At 39.5% G+C, this 20,486-nt stretch overlaps 3 protein-coding genes across 4 annotated transcripts; all 3 read right to left on the minus strand.

Annotated features, from left to right (window-relative positions):
* Positions 1-284: 284 nt before the first annotated feature.
* On the minus strand, positions 285-5,372 carry LOC147761135 (uncharacterized). The gene is made up of 7 exons (XM_087016179.1): positions 4,566-5,372; positions 2,908-3,068; positions 2,577-2,704; positions 1,967-2,091; positions 1,255-1,785; positions 957-1,071; positions 285-505 (listed from the first exon to the last, which is right to left on the minus strand). The coding sequence occupies exons 1-7, from the start codon at positions 4,819-4,821 to the stop codon at positions 397-399; spliced, it is 1,425 nt and encodes a 474-aa protein (XP_086872305.1). The 5' UTR covers positions 4,822-5,372; the 3' UTR covers positions 285-396.
* Positions 5,373-6,768: 1,396 nt separating this feature from the next.
* Positions 6,769-10,597, minus strand: LOC106153411 (uncharacterized). Its single transcript, XM_087016178.1, has 8 exons — positions 10,542-10,597; positions 10,169-10,384; positions 9,562-9,722; positions 9,196-9,323; positions 8,948-9,069; positions 7,802-8,770; positions 7,452-7,566; positions 6,769-7,248 (listed from the first exon to the last, which is right to left on the minus strand). The coding sequence occupies exons 4-8, from the start codon at positions 9,303-9,305 to the stop codon at positions 7,140-7,142; spliced, it is 1,425 nt and encodes a 474-aa protein (XP_086872304.1). The 5' UTR covers positions 9,306-9,323; positions 9,562-9,722; positions 10,169-10,384; positions 10,542-10,597; the 3' UTR covers positions 6,769-7,139.
* A 3,720-nt stretch (positions 10,598-14,317) lies between these two features.
* On the minus strand, positions 14,318-20,322 carry LOC106154034 (D-beta-hydroxybutyrate dehydrogenase, mitochondrial-like). 2 transcript variants are annotated; one of them, XM_013528259.3, is made up of 6 exons: positions 19,650-20,322; positions 18,798-19,004; positions 16,770-16,922; positions 15,909-16,093; positions 15,223-15,462; positions 14,318-14,742 (listed from the first exon to the last, which is right to left on the minus strand). In XM_013528259.3, the coding sequence occupies exons 1-6, from the start codon at positions 19,846-19,848 to the stop codon at positions 14,668-14,670; spliced, it is 1,059 nt and encodes a 352-aa protein (XP_013383713.2). In that variant the 5' UTR covers positions 19,849-20,322; the 3' UTR covers positions 14,318-14,667. The 2 variants fall into 2 exon arrangements, with proteins under 2 accessions (XP_013383713.2, XP_013383714.2); XM_013528260.2 differs by lacking the exon at positions 16,770-16,922.
* Positions 20,323-20,486: the final 164 nt, after the last annotated feature.

Raw genomic sequence — 20,486 nt, forward strand, 5'->3', positions numbered from 1 at the left:
CGCAACGCATAGTTGACATATTCGTAGCGCTTCGACCAAAATAACATCAAAGATTTCATACAGATTTCTTAAAAAGATGAATTACGTATTTTATTGCATGTTTTATTTTCATAATTAGCCGCTATCTCAAAAAACTACTCATGCGCGAAACCTGCGCAGATCGCAAAAAAAGCTAATATGAGAGGACTACCTTAAATGCTTTTATAATATGTTGAATCGCGAAAGACTTCTGTAAAAACCAAGAAGATTCATAATAAAAACCCGACAACTTTGATCCATGTATTTATTATAATTAATTTTATTCTAAAATATCGACAGTTGTATGAACTAAAAAAATTCTTTGTAGTCTAATTGGCCAATGAGAAGTGATAAAAGCTAGGCAGTCCTGAGGTAAATTTATGGCGGTGGCGTAAGGCTACTGCAGTCTAATTCGGGACAACATCGACCAGGCTTTGGGGGTTCCAATACGCATCCAGGGGGGACCTTGCCCGTCCAATCAGGACATCTGAAAGAAAAATTAATATGACAAAGAATCCTGAAGGACCTTCCAAAAATAAATAAATAAATAAATAAATAAATAATAGATTTAAATGACGAATGTGGATGAGATTTATATTGCCCTAGATAAATGTGTCCGTGATTAGTACATGTATCAACCAGTACAGTACAGAAATAAGAAAAAGAAGTGAAAATTGAAGCCAAATGTGTCGAAAGTACGTGCACCACCCAGCCTACTGGCAGTAAAATCAAAACAGTGTATTATAGTGCGTTAGTTGTGCTAAAACGAAAACGGACTCAGGCTCAAATATAGGTACCAATTGCATAGACTGCTAATACAAATTAACCGAGGAACAAGCCTCTTCATTTGCATATATTGTACATGTAAATGTAGTGCTAGGCGACTTGTACCAAATGTTCAATGCAGATAGACACGAAGTTTAGGATTTGAAACGTACAAAGGTTCGCAGTAGATGAAATTCAACGAAGGCTGAATGCAGATGCAGCTTCTCTCACAACCAACATTCCATCTTTCATTTTGGCTGTACAATACATTGTTGTCTACGCAGCGGTCTGAAATAGAAAACAAGCCACTGACTTTTAGAAAAGGAAACTTCGCTCAGGCGTCAAAATACCAGAAAATAATACCGGTATTCCTGCAAACACAATATTTACTGTATAATTACACATGCGCGACGCAAGCACAAACAAACAAAAAAATTATCATTTTCATAGACCAGTTAAGAAAGTGCCTACCTTTTGGAGCCGTAACAACTGGTGCCTTCGTAGTGGTGCTGGTGGTAGTAGTAGTAGTAGTAGTAGTTATGACTAACGAGGACGACAGAGTTGACGTTGACGTTGGCTGTGACGTTGTTGTCAGCTTTGTGCTAGTTGACGTCGGCAGTGACGTAGTTGTCTGCTTTGTGCTAGTCGACGTTGGCAGTGACGTTGTTTTCTGCTTTGTGCTAGTCGGCGTCGGCTGTAACGTTGTTGTCACTTTTTTGCTAGTTGACGTAGGCTGTGACGTTGTTGTCTGCTTTGTGCTAGTCGACGTTGGCTGTGACGTTGTCTGCTTTGTGCTAGTTGATGTTGGCAGTGATGTTGTTGTCCGCTTTGTGCTAGTTGACGTTGGCGGTGACGTTGTTGACATGATCACCGAAGTTTTTGGCGTAACTTTTATCGTCGAGGGTCTTGTGCCAACTGTCGTCACTTTTGGACGTCTAGTCTTCTTTTCGGTCGTTACTTTTTGAGGCTCCTTGGTAGTTGAAGTCACTTTGGTTACTGTACCTATTGCAAGTGAAAAATATACCAATTCTAAATCCTCCCCTTATACAATACCAAGAGCTTTAATTGCTGTAGAATTCAATGGCAAATTTATATTAAGCCCAAGTTAGACCAAATGTGTAGTCTGTGGGCTAGATATAGTTTATGCTAAATAGTTTCTTATCGCAGACTGTGGCTCACTTACCTTTTTTAGCCTTACAAATATAAGGGAACTTCCTTGCACAGTCACGTTGAGTTAGCTGTCCGCTCTGCAAACCGTTAACTAGTGCACAGTGGTTATTGGAGCTTTTTTCAGGTTTTTGCCATATCCTGGTGCGAAAAATATGTTCTTAGTGTAATCGATAATAATCTGAATTTAAACCACAACCAGTTTCTGGAGCAAAAGTTCAAAAGTACGCTCCAAAGTGTAGGTTCAGGTACATATGTTATTTTTTCACTTTCTGTATCATGTATTTTGGGAAGAAATATTGATGAACTGATATTAAAATGGCATTTCCATGCATTAAGTTACGCAAGTGCAATTTACAGAGAAAACAAGGAAGACATAAGCTTCAAAATTCACTCTATGGGTTTAGTTAGTGATCACCAATTGTATGAAGATTTTCACTTGACGCTACGATTATGTTTCCACAAAAATGGTCATTATAAAACTTCCACAAAGATTTAACTTGCAAAGGATGAGTGCGGGACGTGCACGTCGTACATGCACATGTAGTTTCACGCGCACACGTGCACACCTCAGACTCAGAGATATGTTTCCACGCGCCGTCAAAAATAAACTTACTACAACTTACGCAAGCGATTTGTCGCCATTCTTCTCTGCCCATTTCCACCTTCCTTTGATATTGTTGAAGCTAGACCACCACTTCTTTAGACGGGAATCTTTCTTTTCATATTTCAACATTTGTTGACTTAACCATTGCTATGTATCCGACATGAAATACAAAATATGACATTTTAACAACAACAAAATCAATAATAATAATAATAATAATAATAATAATAATAATGTAACTTTAAAAAAACAACATTGCTTAACATTTTGTTATTTCAGTATTGCAGACTCCATTATGCTGTATATCAAATCTGTTGTCCTTTCTGTAAAAGCGAACAGCAGACACCTACCAGCTCGCATTCTGAGGAATAAGAGAGCAGATCTGCATTCTGGGAAGCACAATCTGCGCGCGCATCAGGCCATGTTTTCCTTTCAGAGTAACTGCTGAAACTGAAGCAGAAGTTGCTGTACGGGCTTTCTTTCCAGCCCTTGGGACAGCCGTGTTGGTACTCTGCAAATACGAAGGTACATTGTCAGCCCGGTGTTGATGGGTATAACGCTGTAAGACTGATAATTCCAAGGAGAAAGTCTTATATAAATGCATGATTTTAATCATAAAAATAAATGGTGCTCCTAATTTTGATATGATTGACGACTGTGTGTTTGTGGGTAGTTGGTAGTTAGGTTAAGCCTGAAGAGATAAGTCAACCCCCACCCTTAGTCTCCATTGGAAATTCTTCCCAGGGCGGTGTAATGAAACTGAGGGTCCGTGTAACAGAAAGTCCGCCCTCCACTAAGTTATAATGGTTAGGGTTAGCTTAACCAAAGTGGGTCAAAATCACCTGTACAAATGAATGAGAAGCGGACTCTCCGTTATGGGGGACTCTCTGTCCCGTTACACCGGATCATGAGAGGGAATGGGGTACGTACGTTTCGCAGTCAGTACAATATTCACTGACCGATACAAAATTGTGTTAACTGGCATTTTTTTTTCATTTTTGTCTGCCATTCAACACATATGCCTTCAATTTTGTAAACGACATTTCACTTCTTTATCTCAAATTTTATTAACCGGCTTTGTTAAACTTTTGTTAATATGGCGGACAAGAATGAAAAAAATGAATGCAGGCAAGTATGAAACAATAGGAGGGTTACAAAAGTGGAAAACTGCTTGATTTTCACCGTATCGCTCATTACAAAGTTTTGTATGTGGGGGGGGGGGGGGGGGGGGGGGGGGGGGGGGGGGGGCGGGGAGAACCAGAGAGGGTAGGGAAATGACAGAATGGGGTCTCGGAGGACGTGCCTCTTCTGAATTCACCGTTTATCAATGTTGTGAACAGGTTCTGTCTGACTTAAGGGGCATTGTTGACAGTCTGTGTAACGATCACAGATAATGGACACCTTTGCTTGTCACATGGTTCATAACGGTAAACCTACAGGATAACACGGGCATCAAAACTGGACTTTAGTTCTGATGACCCAGCGGTGATGTTACATCAACCTTGGACCCTAGATGGGTCGTAGCATCAACTGGTCAGTTAGAAAATGGCCAGTTTAGAAGAGTCCTTGTGGATAATTAAACATAGAGGAACTGTCGTACTTTCTCTCTCTTTTTTTTTTCTTTTTTGTCTCATCGCAGGCATGTCAGCTTCCTTTTTCGGAGTCTTTACTAACTTTACTTACTAGGAACATGACTTGTTTTGATGTTAAATATACCATCTTAACCTAAACTTCTGTTTTTATTTCCTTTATTTCTATGAAAAATACCTCTTTTTAATCTCACTGACAAAGACACACGCACGTAGACAGGGACCATATTATATTTAACGACTGTTGTCATACATTCATGTACATGTACGTTGTAAACCAGAGCAAGGCAATTGCAACTTTTCATTTTCGAGTGGGAGGTTGTTCTTAAATTCTGAGCTTTCTACCAACCTTTTGGGTACATAAAATCTACCTGGTATACATGCTAGTGTATAAATGACGTTTTTTCACTTTCACTTACTGCCTGTCTTACATGCTGGCTGTGTTGTCGGGTGCGTTGTTGGGGGCGTTGTTGGACGCGTTGTTGGGCGCGTTGTTCGGTGTGCCCTGGTAGGACGCGCAGTGGTCTGCCTATGCTTCCCTTGACATATCCATTTCCCTGGACTATTTCTCCTCCAACAGATAGTTGTCTTCACTATCTTTCTAACATCTGTCGTGTGCGCGAGATGGACGGTGCAGACTGCAAGAAGAAGAAGACGCAGCAGAGGGGCATGCATGCCGTACGGTGTAGTACTATCCTACTAAACGAATTACGATGCCCAAAAGACCGAGTTAGACAGGTACAAAGGCAAGAAGTGGGTCCTTTACACGACACGCGCCAGAACACGGGGCAGTACTTAACATTTCTGGCCATATGCATTGTCCTTATATACTGCAATCACTCGGCAACACGTGGTTTGATACGCTATTTGTGACGTAATTGCCTGATGTGACCGCAGCCGCTCCGTGGTGGAACAAATTATGAATGAAACTCGATTATTTTTATCAACATGATAACCGTCATAATAGCCTATAGATGTGAGGATTGTGGTGTTTGTCTTACGTACAATTAAAAGTCAAAAAGTAGTCCTACACCGCATTATCTCTGATGGCTTTCTTATACGAGAACAAGCTACATTTATGGAGCAATTCTCAAACATATGAAGAACAATTCGACATTTCATGAACATCATGGGTGGACCAAGTTCATTTTCCAACTTTTATTTTCGTTCTAAGTAGGTATCCTAAATTGTCGACGGAAAGTGAACGTAGGCGTATAGTGGGGAGAGTCCTACACACACTGGACAAAAGAAGTGTCACCCCCTAACTCAGAGTAATAAAAGTAGGCAGATCTTGGGTACTTATAATGCCTGGTCTACTTATAATGTGACTAATGAGTATAAAACCGCTATACCATGGAATTGTATTGTTGGTCTTGTCCATGTACAGCAAATTTTATTCCTGTCTTCCTCCAATATGGCAAGATACAGGCAATTATCTAACGGTTATAGGTGCAAGTTATTAACCTGAAGAGGCGGAATGTAAGCAATGTCAGAATATCGATACAATTGAATTGTTCAGTCAGAACCGTGCAGGGGGTCTGGTCTCGGTATAGAAACACTGGATCAAGAGACAAATTGCCTCTGATGGGTCGTCCAAGAAAAAATACTGGCCGTAAAGACCGACGACTGATTTTGATGTCCAGGTTGTCAAAGTTCGACACTGCTTGTCAGTTGACAACACAGTGGAACAATTTCACACATAAGAATGTGTCTGTGAAAATTGCTAGGCGTCGGTTACATGCTCAGAGAGTGTACAGCAGGGTAGCAAGACTGAAACCTCTTATATCGTTACAAAACAGGCAACGTAGAGTAAACTAGGGTCAACAGGATCTGGAACTGGACAGTTCATGACAATTGGTTCTATATTTTTTTTCTGATGAGTGTCGCTTTGGTCTGACCTCTGATGACAGAGGTACTATGCTGGCAAACTGCTGGTAAAGCATTTGCACCACATGCACTGAATTTTCGAACCCGGAGCAGCATATTCATCATGGTGTGGGGCTGCATCAGCATCCATGGCTTGGGCGAATTGATAGTGGTTAATGGAAACATGAATCGCTAGAAATATATCGATGTTTTAGAGTCAAGCTTGCTACCATCTATTACTAACATGTTTGGTGACAGGAATTATCCATTTGTTCACCAGGATGACAATGCTCCTTGTCACAGGCCCAGAGCAGTTGATGATTGGTTTGACCAACAGGACATTCGCAGGGTGATGTGGCCTGCCCAGAGTCCGGATGCAAACATAATAGAAAATTTTTGGAATGATATGTCAAAACTTTTTACAAATGCCCGTCTAACCAGCAGAGAAACTCTGTTATATTCAGTGTTTCATGCTTGGGCCAGCATAAGCCCTAAACGCATCAGACAATTATATGAATCCTTGCTTCGTAGACTGGCACCTATTATTAGGTCACGTGGCTATGCCACTAAGTACTAATTTTTGACTTGAAACTGCATATTTTGGTGGAATGTATATTTTGTTCTCATTTTGTGATTTTTTGTGAAATTTGATGTTAATAAAATGATACTAGGAGCATATCGTTCCACAGTCATTTATCTCCCCCATAGCATTGGCTCAGTAGGGGTGACACTTCTTTTGTCCAGTGTGTGTATGACAAAGTCTGATATGAAAACAAATGAACCCACTAATCTGTGATAGGAGTATATTTGAGTCTGAGTAACAGTACGGTTAATGTGTGTTCCGGTGATAAAATATGAGAACCACTAGTTGATTTAAGTCTTTCAACCATAAATCGATACATTGGTAGTAAATAAATTCTCTATAACCTTTCACAATATCTTGGACCGCCAAAGATTTTCGTATACAAAAAGCATGGAGATATTTTAATCAGTTGTCAATCTACTGGTTATTTATATACTTTCCATAATATCACACGTTTCGTGATGTTGAAAAAATATTTGTAGACTTAATGGACTTATTTCGGCCAATGAAAAGTGATATGAGTTAAAATATTCAATAAGTAAGTTTATGGTGGTGGCGTAAGGCTGCTGCAGTCTAACTCGGGACAGCATCGACCAGGTTTCGGGGGTTTCAAGACGCATCCAGGGGGGACCTTGCCCGTCCAATCAGGACACCTGAAATAAAAATAAAACTTAAAATTGCGTGTCAAATTGACATTACGTGACAACTGTGTTAACTGAACATACAAATTAACAGTGGAACAAGTCTCTAAAAAAAGCATTCATAGTAAATTCATTATAAATGTTATACTAGGCAACTGGTAATAAATGTTTTAATGATGCCACATAAAGACATGAAGCTAAAGATTTTAACGTACAAAGGTTCGCAATAGATGAAATTCAACAAAGGCTGAATGCAGATGCAGCTTTTCTCACAACCAACATCCCATCTCTCATTTTGGCTGTACAATACATTGTTGTCTACGCAGCGGTCTGAAATAGAGATGATGACACTGTCTCTTTTAACGGATAGACAAACTTCGCACACGCGCCAAAATATATTAGAGAATAACACCGGCATTCCTCCACGTACACATCTAATTACACACACGTGCGCATTCGCAAGCACAAAATAAAGATGTGAATTAAATAAATAAATAAATAACAAGGTTGGGAAACACATTTATCAATTTCAACGTTAACATACACCAGTTTCCAAAGTCCTTACCTTTTGGAGCAGTCACAATTGACGCCTTTTCGGTGGTACTGGTAATAGTAGTAGCAGCAGTAGTAGTAGTAAAAGTAATGTGCGGCGAAGACGGCAGAGTTGACGTCGATGTTGGCTGTGACGTTGTAGTCTGCTTTGTGCTAGTTGACGTTGGCTGTGACGTTGTAGTCTGCTTTGTGCTAGTCGACGTTGGCTGTGACGTTGTTGTCTGCTTTGTGCTAGTCGACGTTGGCTGTGACGTTGTTGTCTGCTTTGTGCTAGTCGACGTTGGCTGTGACGTTGTTGTCTGCTTTGTGCTAGTCGACGTTGGCAGTGACGTTGTTGTTTGCTTTGTGCTAGTCGACGTTGGCTGTGACGTTGTTTGCTTTGTGCTTGTCGACGTTGGCTGTGACGTTGTTGTCTTCTTTGTGCTAGTCAACGTTGGCAGTGACGTTGTTGTCTGCTTTGTGCTAGTCGACGTTGGCTGTGACGTTGTTGTCTGCTTTGTGCTAGTCGACGTTGGCAGTGACGTTGCTGTCAGCTTTGTGCTGGTCGACGTTGGCTGTGACGTTGTTGTCTGCTTTGTGCTAGTCGACGTTGGCTGTGACGTTGTTGTCTGCTTTGTGCTGGTCGACGTTGGCTGTGGCGTTGTTGTCTGCTTGGTGCTAGTCGACGTTGGTTGTGGCGTTGTTGTCTTCTTTGTGCTAGCCGACTTTGGCAGTGACGTTGTTGTGTGCTTTGTGCTAGTTAACGTTAGCTGTGACGTTGTTGTCTTCTCTGTACTAGTTGAAGTTGTTGACATGGTCGTCAACTTTTTTGGCGTGGGTCTCGTGGCAACTGTCGTCACTTTTGGACGCCTAGTCTTCCTTTGGGTTGTAATTTTTAGGAAGTTTGTGGCAACTGATGTTACTTTTGGACGACACGTCTTCCTACGGGTCGTAATTATTGGAGGTTTCTTGGTCTTTGAAGTCACTGTGGTTGCTACTGTACCTATTAATGAAAAAGGCTACACACATTTATAGGCTAAATTCTGCCCTACATCCAACACGAAGGACTTAATTTGCATTGGAATTCATTGGTAAGATTAAGCACTTGCAAGACCAAATTTCAAAACCCGTGTGCTGTACATGATGTATGCAAATTACTTGCAGGCTGTGGCTGACCTACCTTTTTTAGCCTTACAGATATAAGGCAATTTCCCCGCACAATTGCCTTGAGTTAGCCGCCCGCCCCACGACCCGCTCACAAGTCCACAGCGGCGTTTGGAGCGAGGTCCCTCTTTCCAGACCCTGGTGTGGGAAAAGAAATTCCTAGAGTTATCGATGATATTCCGAATCTTACCGACAATCATTAAGAATAGTACTCTACTGACATGCATCTTACAGGACGTCAGAGATAAGTATAAGACAACTTACGCCAGTGATCTGTCGCCATTTTTCTCTGCCCATTCCCAACTCCCTCTGATGTTTATAAAGCTAGACCACCACTTGTTTAAACGAGAATCTCTCTTTTCATAGTTGAGCATTTGTTGAGTTAGCCATTGCTATGTATCCGACATGAAATACAAAATATGACACCTATAAGAATAATAATGATAATAAAATAACAAAAACAACAAAATGATAATTATTATCATTTTAATGCATTTTGAAAGAAAACCCAGTATTATTTAACATTTTACGTGTATACTATTTCAATATTAGAGACTCCCATAATGTTGTATATTATTCCTTTTATACTTTTTGAAAAATTGCAGAAAGGGGTAACCGTAAATTACCTACCTGTTCGCATTCTGAGGAATAAGAGAGCAGATCTGCATTCTGGGAAGCACAATCTGCGCGCGCATCACGCCACGTTTTCCTATCAGAGTAACTGCTGAAACTGAAGCAGAAGTTGCTGTACGGGCTTTCCCTCCAGCCCTTCGGACAGCCGTGTTGGTACTCTGCAAACATAAAGATCCATTATCGATCCAACTAGTATGATGGGTTTATCTGAACGCTCCCTAAAACTGTCGCCCTTTTCTCTCTGAACCAGTAGTCTAATCAGCGACATGTAGTTTCCTTCGCGAAGTCTTTTGGCACATGATTGTTTGACAATTTTCATGTTAAATATTACATTTAACCCTAAACTTCTCTCTTCAACTCCTTCAATTTCTTTGAAACCTACACGGAAATACCTCAATTTCATCTTATGGACAACATACATACGCACACAGAAAGTGTAGTTTACATAAAAGTCTAAACATGTACTGTAGTCATTATACTAGTCTGTTAGGTAGCCTAGTCTTTTTACATAACTTGTCTATGTATTAGTCTGTATGTGTTGCTAGTATGTATTAGTATTATCATGAAGTAATTGCTTTACATGATATTTATCAGTTTCACTTACTTCCTGTCTTACATGATGGCTGTGTTGTTAGGTGCGTTGTCGTTTGCTTAGAAGTTCTAGTTGACTTTGGCTGTGACGTTGTTGACGTTATCAGCGACGTTTTTATCGGGGTAGGTTTCGTGGCAACTGTTGTTACTTTTGGACGCCTAGTCTTCCTTTGAGTCGTAACTATTGGAGGTTTCTTGGTATTTGAAGTGACTTTGGTTACTATTGTACCTTTTTATGAAAAAATACACCAGTAAAGGCTTAATCCTCCCATAATGCAACACCAAGGACAATTCATTGACAAAATTAAGCGACAGTAAGACCGACATTGTAACCTGTGGGCTAGACAAGATGTATGCAATTAAGATACAGACTGTGGCTGACCTACCTTTTTTAGCCTTACAAATATAAGGCAATTTTCCAGCACAATTGCCTTGAGCTAGCCGCCCGTATAAGACAACTTACGCCAGTGATCTGTCGCCATTTTTCTCTGCCCATTTCCAACCCCCTCTGATATTTATAAAGCTAGACCACCACTTGTTTAGACGAGAATCTCTCTTTTCATACTTCAGCATTTTTTGAGTTAGCCATTGCTATGTATCCGACATGAAATACAAAATATGACATCTATAATATAATAATAATAACAATGATAATAATAATAATGATAATAATATTAATGCATTTTGAAAAAAAATCCAGCATTAGGCCTACTTATCATTTTACGTGTATATTATTTAAATATTAGAATTTAGAGACTCCCATAATGTTGTATATTATTTCATGTATACTTTTGAAAAAGGTTAGAAAAATGTAAACGGAAAACACCAACCATTTCACATTCTGAGGAATAAGAGAGCAGATCTGCATTCTGGGAAGCACAATCTGCGCGCGCATCATGCCATGTTTTCCTATCAGAGTAACTGCTGAAACTGAAGCAGAAGTTGCTGTACGGGCTTTCTCTCCAGCCCTTCGGACAGCCGTGTTTGTACTCTGCAAATATAAAGATCCATTATCCATTGTTATAGCAATGCTGTAAGACTAATTATTCCGTTGAGAAAGTCTTACCGCTAACTGTCCTCTCAAAGAAATAAATAAATAAATAAATAAATAAATAAATAAATAAATTTATCTGCAGTCAGCACTTTGCACTGACAGAATGGAAAGAAATTTGTCGAAGGGCGGGGGGGGGGGGGGGGGTAAGAATGAAAATGATCCCTAATATAAAAACAATAGACGTTAACAATTTCATTTTGTAATCTATGTAGTTAATATGGAGATTTATGGAGATTTTGTTTCTCGCTCGTTACAATATTTCCCCCTCCCCTCCTTTTTTTGGGTGGAAGAAAGAGGAAACCAGGGGGGAATCTCTCAGGCGTACCCTAGGTTCTAGATTCCGGTATTGCCAGCTCGATCTTGATTTCATATATAACCCATATCAACAATACCGGCTCTAGTGACCAGCGGCCATGTTACACTTCCATCAATCAAATAGAACTGCTCCGCAGTGAATCTGCAGTTGAATGTCATCAGACCAAAATGAAACGTAAAACAGATTTAATTCTGCTTTATTTAATTTTATTTGCTGTATTTAAGATGTAAAGTGAAAAAATAAATAATATTCTTCGAACAGAAAAGATATATCCAATGTTTTTGTATTTTTTGCTTATCAAAGAACATTTAGTCCTGAGATGTACACGTGCTTGCCGTGTGCCAAATTTGACAGCTACACTGTATACCCGATACCACTATAAGGGCTGCGCAATGGCTACACCAAAATCAGTTTTTAAAGCAGAATGTTGCTTCTATTGTGGCACTGACCTTCGACTGCAAGATATTTTCAATTCAAACTTCGTCAGGCACTTTGCTTCTTGTCTCGTCTGCACGAGATAACTTCAGCGCGAGGCGGGAAAGGCAGCTCCAGGCGGTCAAACCTGTGACGTACGAGACTTATGACTTCCAAATATGGATCCAGGCGGACACAGCTGTGACGTGTGACTTCCAAATATGGAAGCGCCCCAGGCAAAATTTTGAAGAAGAACGCCCTCAGATTGTCGCTGTTCGTCAGAGCTAGTAAAAGCGACTCCATCACAAGGTATATATTTAACAAGCTAGCTTTTACGTTGCTCTGACACTCAGGGTACTCAGGCGGTGCACCCTCTGGATTCGCTATTTATCTATGTTGTCAACAGGTTCTGGCTGACGTCAGGTTAACTGTTGACAGTGTACGTAGCGGTCAGAGATAATGGACATTAGTGCTTGCCACCTGTGTGTAACCTACAGGACAACACAGGAATGAAAACTGGACTTTAGTTCTGATGACCCAGCAGCAATGTCAAACATCAACTGCCCAGATACAAAAACTGACCAGTTAAGAAAAGTCTTGTGATTTATTTAACATAGAATAATAAAACTATCGCACTTTTCTCTCTGAAGCAGTATTCTCATCACTGGCTTGTAAAGTTCTCTTCACGGAGGCTTTACGGCGCATGATTTTTTTAACAGCTTTGGTGTTAAATATGACATCTAAGCCCCAAAAATTTCTTAATTTCCTTCAGTTTCTTTGCTATCTACGAGGAAATATCCCATTTTCATCGAATCGAAAATTTACGTACGCGCACAGAAAGGATCATTTAACGGCTGTTGTCAAAAGAAAAATATATGGATCTACATATACCTGTATGAAAAAAACGAGGAAATTGCTTTTCCTTTTATCGGAAAGCATTTTATCTCCTAGTCCGAAATTGAATTTGTTTTTTTTTTTTTTTTTAATTTCTGAGTTTTCTTCCTAACTGCACGTGGTAAAAATAGCTAGCTATAATTTATATAAAAGTCTATACATGTAGTCAATATACCAGTCTGTACCCATACCTAGCTTATTTTCTAGTCTTTTTACATAACTTGTCTATACTAGTCTATACGTAGAACTAATCTACATACTAATGTCTTTACATGACGACTATCACTTTCACTTACTGCCTGTCTTACATGTTGGCTTTGGTGTCTGGTGCGTTGTCGTGTGCGTTGTTGGGCGCGTTGTCTGGCGTATCCTGGTGGGACGTGCAGTGGTCTGCCTATATCTTCCTGGACAGTTCCACTTCGTTGGTCTTCTACCGGTACAACAGAGATGTGTTTTCCAACAGAGATGTCTCGCACCAAGGCGTTGCACCCCTGTAGTGTGTACACGGTAGACGGTGCAGACTACAAGAAGCACAAGCAGCAGAGGAACACGCATGCCGCACTGTGTAATGTTACCCTACTGGTAAGGGAAACGATTGACAACGCCCAAAAGACCGAGTTAGAAAGGCACAGAGAGCAAAAGGTGGGTCCTTCACACGACACGCGCTAAGCAAGTGACGGTGCTTAAGTTTTCTGACCAGGACACTGGTACTGTTCATATATACGACAATCACTCGGCAACGCGTGGTTTGAGACGCTATGTGTGACGTAACTGCCTGATGTGACGACATGTTTCATAACCACTCGGTGTTGGAATAACTTGTGAATTAAATTTAATTAGGACAAATTTTCAATGTTATTTCCGATAAAAAATTATGCAATATATTTAGAGAGGGGTATAAACTGAAGAAAATTGTTATGTCATTGAGACGATATGAGACGATATCCGAATGGTTTTATTTGCCAAACACATGAAAAACAAACCAAAATTAATAGTTTGTTGAAATATATACGACATTACGTTTGAGAGTGGACTTGGTCAAAGGAAAATACAGGATTCACATGTGATCAATCTCGGTTAACTATATCTTGCAAAAGTATAAATTTGATTCATTTTAGTAGTTCGTTTACCATTTTAGTCCTCATTTTAACAAATGGCGTTATGCGAAAATGGGTCACGAACCAAATCTCACATAGACAAGATCATTTCAACATTTCACAAATAAAGTTATTACATTTTGATTACGTAATGGAGAAGTTTTATTTTTTATTGTTATGAACTATTTGTGCGAGCAGTCTTATCAAAACAAAGAAATATTCAAAATTTAATATAAATACCATTCTGTAAGCCTATAGTATAATTTTACAAATGGCAAAAACTCAAATAATTTCTCTCGCTTTGCTTGTGATAGATGGTAAACTGATGGAAGTCGAAATAATCAAGCTGACAGAAACGTAAGAAGTAATAAAAAAAACACCGAAAAGTCATCCTATCCAAAACTAGAACTTTATTTTCCAAACAAGAGACAAGAGTAATCCACTCCCCTCAACAATATATTTCATGCAGGCCTATGATTTGCATGTCCAGGTCAATAAATCCCTATGTTGTCATATCCGTGTATGGTATTGTTCCAACATCAGTCTATCTACCTGATAACAGGTACTCTAGAAATACTGTCTGCATAATAATTGAGGCTGCCTTTTTTTCTTTGTCCGCTTATTTCACTCTGAATAGCAACAGCCGTATACCGGAAACAGCCAAGGACAGTGTACATGTATGCTAGGTGAGGAGAAAAATAGCCAGCACTTTGAAATATGCATTTTCTCGCCCAGGTTTAGGTATCTGACACCTTGGTCAAAATGCGGTCCATGATCCAGCCAGGCAGTAGAGGTCCCAGGATGGCCATCAGCTGGAATATTGAGAACAATGCCTGACCATGAAAAATAGACACAAAAAATAGACACAATCAAAATTACACCTGCCACATTAACAGTCACATCTGACACATTTATGTGTCAGAATGCCTCATGAAACATACATTGAAATTATAAGTTACTGTCTGTGGAATGATGAAATGGCAGTTAACAATGGATTTATGGTGAATGGATTTCTTCAGGAATGTGTAAAGTTTTTTAAGCCTGGCAAAAAAGACACTGACATGTTAATGGGGGGGAGGGGTAGCCATCACACAAAAAAAAATTTAATCGATTTTAGTCCATTTTCCCTGAAAACTGCATCAATAACTCAAAAAAAAAAAAAAAAAAAACGAAATCAGTTAGATTCTTAACTAACAAGCCAACAAAGGCAAAGCATAAAACTCCTTGGCGTTGGTGAAAAATATCTTTGTGACCCCTCCCCAAATTCCTCTTCCTGGAAGTGTCACTAGTACCTTATACTTGTCCACTAGAGAGGTGCTGCCCCCTATCAGGTATCTGTCTCTAGGCACCACTGACAGCAGCGCATCTTCGAACGCGTCAATGACAGGAGTGACGTCAGTTGCTGAGCCAGTAGCGTCTCCTCCAATGAAGTTCAGCACATTGCTCACGGTCTTGTCTTTGGGGTAGGCCTCTTTCAGCTCGGTGCTCATGGATTCCCATTGTTCGCTCATCTCGGGGCGTATTTTTTCAATCTAAAAGAGAGGTCTTTGAGACTGTAAGTTTTACTTATGTATATCCGGTAATATAGCTCCGGTAAGCAACAAGGTATGATGGTGATAATTGGTTATAGAGAAGTTAAACCGTATATAATCTTTGTGTTTATCTACAATAAAATTACCTTGTTAACACGCACTTAATAGATATACCCTGCGTCTTAGAGATCATTCCCAATGAAACTATCGCTCTACGATCAAACTCTGCAGGGACTCTCGTTGATTGCAATCAGATTAATAGATAATCATGCCTCTTCTTTCCAAACTACTCGTATATAATCACCAGCTGTTCTGTATTCTGCTCAACGCCAGAAGGAGACTTCTTAATCTGTTTATCCGATTGCAATCAGCGACAGATCGTCGGAGTTGGAATGAACTATGTAGAACGACTTTTTCATTGGGAATGCGCCCTTCCTTATGCTCACATCTACGATCGCTGTTGCTCCACCATAGTGCCCGGGCTCTACGATGACGACATCAACTCCAAATGACGTCATTTCCCGTCGAAGGCAATCCGAGAAGCATTCTGCGGCAAACTTGCTGCAACTGTACACAGATTCCAGAGGGTAAACCACCAGGCCTTTCACGCTTGTCACGTTCACAATTCTCCCTGAAATGATAAAAAATTCTTCTGGAAAGAAGACCATAATGGCCGAAGTTAGTTTGGACCAAAGGGCAACCTCGACCGGAAGCCTGGTGGCGTCATTTCTGAAATTCTGTGCTGAAATTCTCGCTGGAGAGACTGAGAGATGCACACATAATTATCCAGAGGTACAGTTGTATATCCGTAAATGCCTTATGAAATGTCTCTTTGTAGCCCTTGTAGAGGTTTGGCTTTCACTCTCAAATATGAATGCAGTCTTTCGGGTCTTTTTCCCTCTTTTAGACGCATTATACGATGTTTTATGTTTAAAAAAAGCACCCATGTGTCAAGATCTACGTGAAATGTGCCTCATTAAGTTAATTTGATTATTTAATTCTGCAAGGGGAAGTGAAAGAAACTTGTTACTCTAATTATATTATTCTTCAAGGGGAAGTAAAAGAAAGTGGTCTAGTTTAAGATTATTTACGACGAAGCACGTAATTAAGATTAATTGCTTTTTCGGCAAAAAAGTCAACTAGATTTTGTCATACTAACGAATGAATACGCAAAATCTCAGACATGTCTCCATCTGTATACGTTCTGAAAAAAGCACAAATAAGTCTCGCATACGAGAAGTGTACATATAATTAGCCAGAGAGAGAGAGAGGTAACATTTGAACAAATATGGAAAGATCTCTCAAACCTTTAGACTTTCTTATAAGCGGAAGAAAAGCCTTTGAAATCCGAACCATCCCATAAAGATTGATGTCCATGCATGCCTGGTAGCCGTCCAGGGGTGTCATTTCCACCGCTCCAAGGGGGTTGACGCCGGCGTTGTTTACCACGGCCCAGAACTCTACACAAATCAGAGAGGTGTTTTACTTGAGTTGTAGATTATCTCGATATTTACTTTAATCAGTGAAGTCTCTCTCTAGCAAAAGCATTCAACTTTTGTTCAGTTTTGTCAATAACACAATTTATTCAAGTATATGTTCGGCTATTCCTTTCATATAGCACTTTTCTTTGGCAAGAGGATAACAATAATAGTCTTACGTATTTTCAAACCAATGAATCAATTAATCATCCTTCGCATATTAAATCTCATAGGTTTTATACGGGAAATATGTAGCTCTTCCCTTGTGGTCTTCTTATTTTTAAGTATTTTAAAAAAGCCAAATATATGTGCATATGTCAGAAATTTTACATCACTTTCGTTAAAAAAAAAGAAAGAAAAAGAAAGGCAGAAGCACACGTAGGGAGGAAAAACAAAATTTAGATGGTATAAGATCAGTTAAAATAAAAGGAGTGATTTATTCTTCCAGACGTCCAAACATAGTAAAGGTAGTGGACATGATAAAAGATGAAACAAACGATTTTGTCTCGAAATATGCCCTTCTGCGATATTTTGTTGGGTGGCGTGGAACGTAGCCTACCAGGAAGAAAAGTGAGATATGAAGATAAAATTGTCTTTGGGCGACCAGTCTACATATTATTTATTATTATTAAATTTAAAAATCTGAATAGAGTCTTAACCAGCATAGGCAAAGAAAGAATACAACTAAAAAGCAGACAAAATCTTAAGTGTTCCGTATGCCACGGCAACCTAGAATAATTTTATTTTACATGAACATTCACACCAGACGCCTCATAAAAAGCACCATGTTGACTGGACATAGTTATAACAAGAACACAGACCTGCATAATTTCTTGTCTACATTACGAAAATTTAAAAGACATTAAGTCAGTCTGGAGGAAATAGTCCAAAACTAATGATGTACAGAGCTCAGAATAGCAGATTCAGAAGTGCAAATTGTTGAAAACATGGGCATTTTATGATATTGAAAGCTGTTATCACTATTTGATGAAGGATAATGAAGAAAAAGGGTCATTGGCCATCAGAATGAATATGTAATCGCTAGAATTGCAAGTCATTCTTATGCGGTATTTTCCTCTAAAAAAAGTTTCGAAATTTTTGGTTGGGGTCCAAATTTTACATTGAGCTGAGTAATTATTTAGATAAAATTAAGATTTCATTTTACAATTGTTAAAAAGTGAGGTTATAGGTGTAAATGATTTATTCGTAATTCCATGTTATGTGCTATTAAAAATTAAAGCTGAAATTGAATCGGTCTGCTAAACAAGCCATAAAAAAGAAAAATAAAATTAAACAATGTGATTTTCATTAATTATATCGAGAGTGCCCGTGGTAAATTTAAACTCAGCTGAAGAATATATTCCTGAGATAAATTTCTTGCCCTTGAATCCCATTGCCGAAGGTGGGGTTCGGGGCCCGTTGAAGGGTCCCAAAATTGTGTTTTTTTAGACGACAAACGGTGCCATTTGGTGCGGTTTCGAACTATGATTCAGTTAGTAAAAATTCTAATTTCAAGGGTGTTTGAGATTTTTGTCAGAAATCGGAGGGGGGACCCCCCCTGACCCCCCTCCCCCTAAATCCGCCACTGAATATGATATAATAATTTATGGCAAGAATGATATTTTGGGTTCCGATAAAAACATAACCCATTATTATGGTAACGACGGACATATATATGTGTCAACAATTTAGCTACTGATATTGTTAAATGGACTGACTGTGGCCATAGAAGTAAATATTAATTGAAACAATTTGCAGTTTTTAGTGATGATAAATAAATAGAGAAAGTACAGAAAGAAACGTCTGTGTGAATTAATATTATTTCACTGTGTTAAACAAATGTACTGAAACTCTTACTCTTCCCAGTCGCATTGCAAGTTTTGCTGACAAAGTTAAAGGCAGCGTTCACTTCTTCGTCCTTGGTGATGTCAAGCTGCAAGACATGGACGTTGTCAGAGCACACCTCTTTCAATTTCTTGGCACCTTGGCTGGATTCAGAGAGACAACCAGCGAACAAGGTGAGACCTCGCACGTCTAGGCGTTTAACTAGTTCGTGGCCTAAACCTGCAACATATATGGCCTGATGTACGGTACATTGTTAAACACAAATTTAACCTTTAATTGACATTGAAATCATTAAATTGGTTATGAACGCGCTTTCATTGTGTACATATATCATATGATCATTGATAGTTTAGCCGCATAAACGTCACTGGCAATTAAAAATTCACAAATATGGAAACATCTCTGCAACATACCTATAACATGCCTATACATTATTTAAATCGCCGTCAGCATCACTATGCAGAGATGCCAATATATATAAATTTTATACAGCCTGTATTTTTGTGTAGTTCTGGTCCTTCATTAAGGATAAAGGCAACCCTTTAAAAGGTTGCAAATGTTCGTCTAAGCAATAGTTTCTGTAAGGTTCAGAATAGCACACGACCTACTCAGATTTTGAAGAAAATGTGTGTATTTGTTCATTATACCCTCAACCAACACACTGCATATTGGTTAGTGTATCGCCCTTTGTTGCCATGGCAACAACACCCAAAATCTCATTACACAGCCCTCGTATGTAAATACAATATGACGGCTTTGGTGAAAATCCACACGTATTTTGTAACAGCACCCCCCCCCCCCCCCATTACATTTACCTTGCTATCATGGATAGTTTTCTAGAGTTTTCTCACAATATAGGCCTACCTGTATCGCATCCCGTTACCAATACGGCTTTATTTCCATAATCCACCCTCCTCGCAGCTCTGTCCTTTTCTCTATTCAGTCCAAGCACTCCAAGAAGGAGCAACGCAAAGAAGACAACATTAAAGACTCCGGGTAAGAAGTTCGTGATCAGTAAACCAGACAGGCCTATGACGACAGCGGTGCCTTCCTGCCACGGCATAATGGTACAATCTTAGCACTACCCTTGCACTTTTGTTGTGTCGTCTTCTGCGTTCACATTTCTTCGCAGCGAACTTTAATATGGGGCGTTGGTACAGGACCGTCCAGGCTGCAGATAGTCATCCAAGTGATATGTTAACCTTAAGAAGCAGCAGTCGGCTTATCCATACAGTTGTCACATTGCCTCTGTGATAATGTGCAATATTTAGGTCATTGTATTTCATCTGTGTTTGCGCTTCCTTATGCTATATTCTATCTTTCAAAGAATTGCCATCTGTTGCATTTACTTAACTCTTCTAAGTTCTTCCATACACAACTTTAAAAGAAAGTTACTGTTATAATTGCGCCTTGACCCGTTTTAATGGTACACGTCACAGACGTTATTTGAAAGCCATGTCTTGCATGACCCCTTGCATTCGCCGGTCTGCGCTCTCCGGGTGCCTTTCTAGTTTAAACCCGAGATCGCATTACCATAGCCCCTAATCCTAATGAGGCGAGATGGGGATCTCGATTTTGTCCATCACCAATGATTTCGTACAGCTGAAGACAATGATTTATAAGATGGCTATATACTCTGCACTTTTAATCAAATAAGTCATACAGCAATTTTATAAGATTCTGTCTTTAAAAGGTATGGAA

The sequence above is a fragment of the Lingula anatina genome, chromosome 6, assembly GCF_051362555.1.
Source record: "Lingula anatina isolate TDL-2025a chromosome 6, LinAna3.0, whole genome shotgun sequence".
Taxonomy (NCBI): domain Eukaryota; kingdom Metazoa; phylum Brachiopoda; class Lingulata; order Lingulida; family Lingulidae; genus Lingula; species Lingula anatina.

Coding starts and splice junctions, on each gene's coding strand:
- LOC106154034 (XM_013528259.3), bottom strand. CDS start 19,848: ATGCCGTGGCAGGAAGGCACCGCTGTCGTCATAGGCCTGTCTGGTTTA. Junction 19,005..19,649: donor GGTAACGGGATGCGATACAG/GTAGGCCTATAT, acceptor TATATGTTGCAG/GTTTAGGCCACGAACTAGTT. Junction 14,743..15,222: donor CTCTAGTGGACAAGTATAAG/GTACTAGTGACA, acceptor TCAATATTCCAG/CTGATGGCCATCCTGGGACC.
- LOC147761135 (XM_087016179.1), bottom strand. CDS start 4,821: ATGCATGCCCCTCTGCTGCGTCTTCTTCTTCTTGCAGTCTGCACCGTC. Junction 1,072..1,254: donor AGTTGTTACGGCTCCAAAAG/GTAGGCACTTTC, acceptor TTTCTATTTCAG/ACCGCTGCGTAGACAACAAT. Junction 506..956: donor TTCATCTACTGCGAACCTTT/GTACGTTTCAAA, acceptor TTTTTCTTTCAG/ATGTCCTGATTGGACGGGCA.
- LOC106153411 (XM_087016178.1), bottom strand. CDS start 9,305: ATGCTCAACTATGAAAAGAGAGATTCTCGTTTAAACAAGTGGTGGTCT. Junction 8,771..8,947: donor TATCTGTAAGGCTAAAAAAG/GTAGGTCAGCCA, acceptor TTTCATTAATAG/GTACAGTAGCAACCACAGTG. Junction 7,249..7,451: donor TTCATCTATTGCGAACCTTT/GTACGTTAAAAT, acceptor TTTTTATTTCAG/GTGTCCTGATTGGACGGGCA.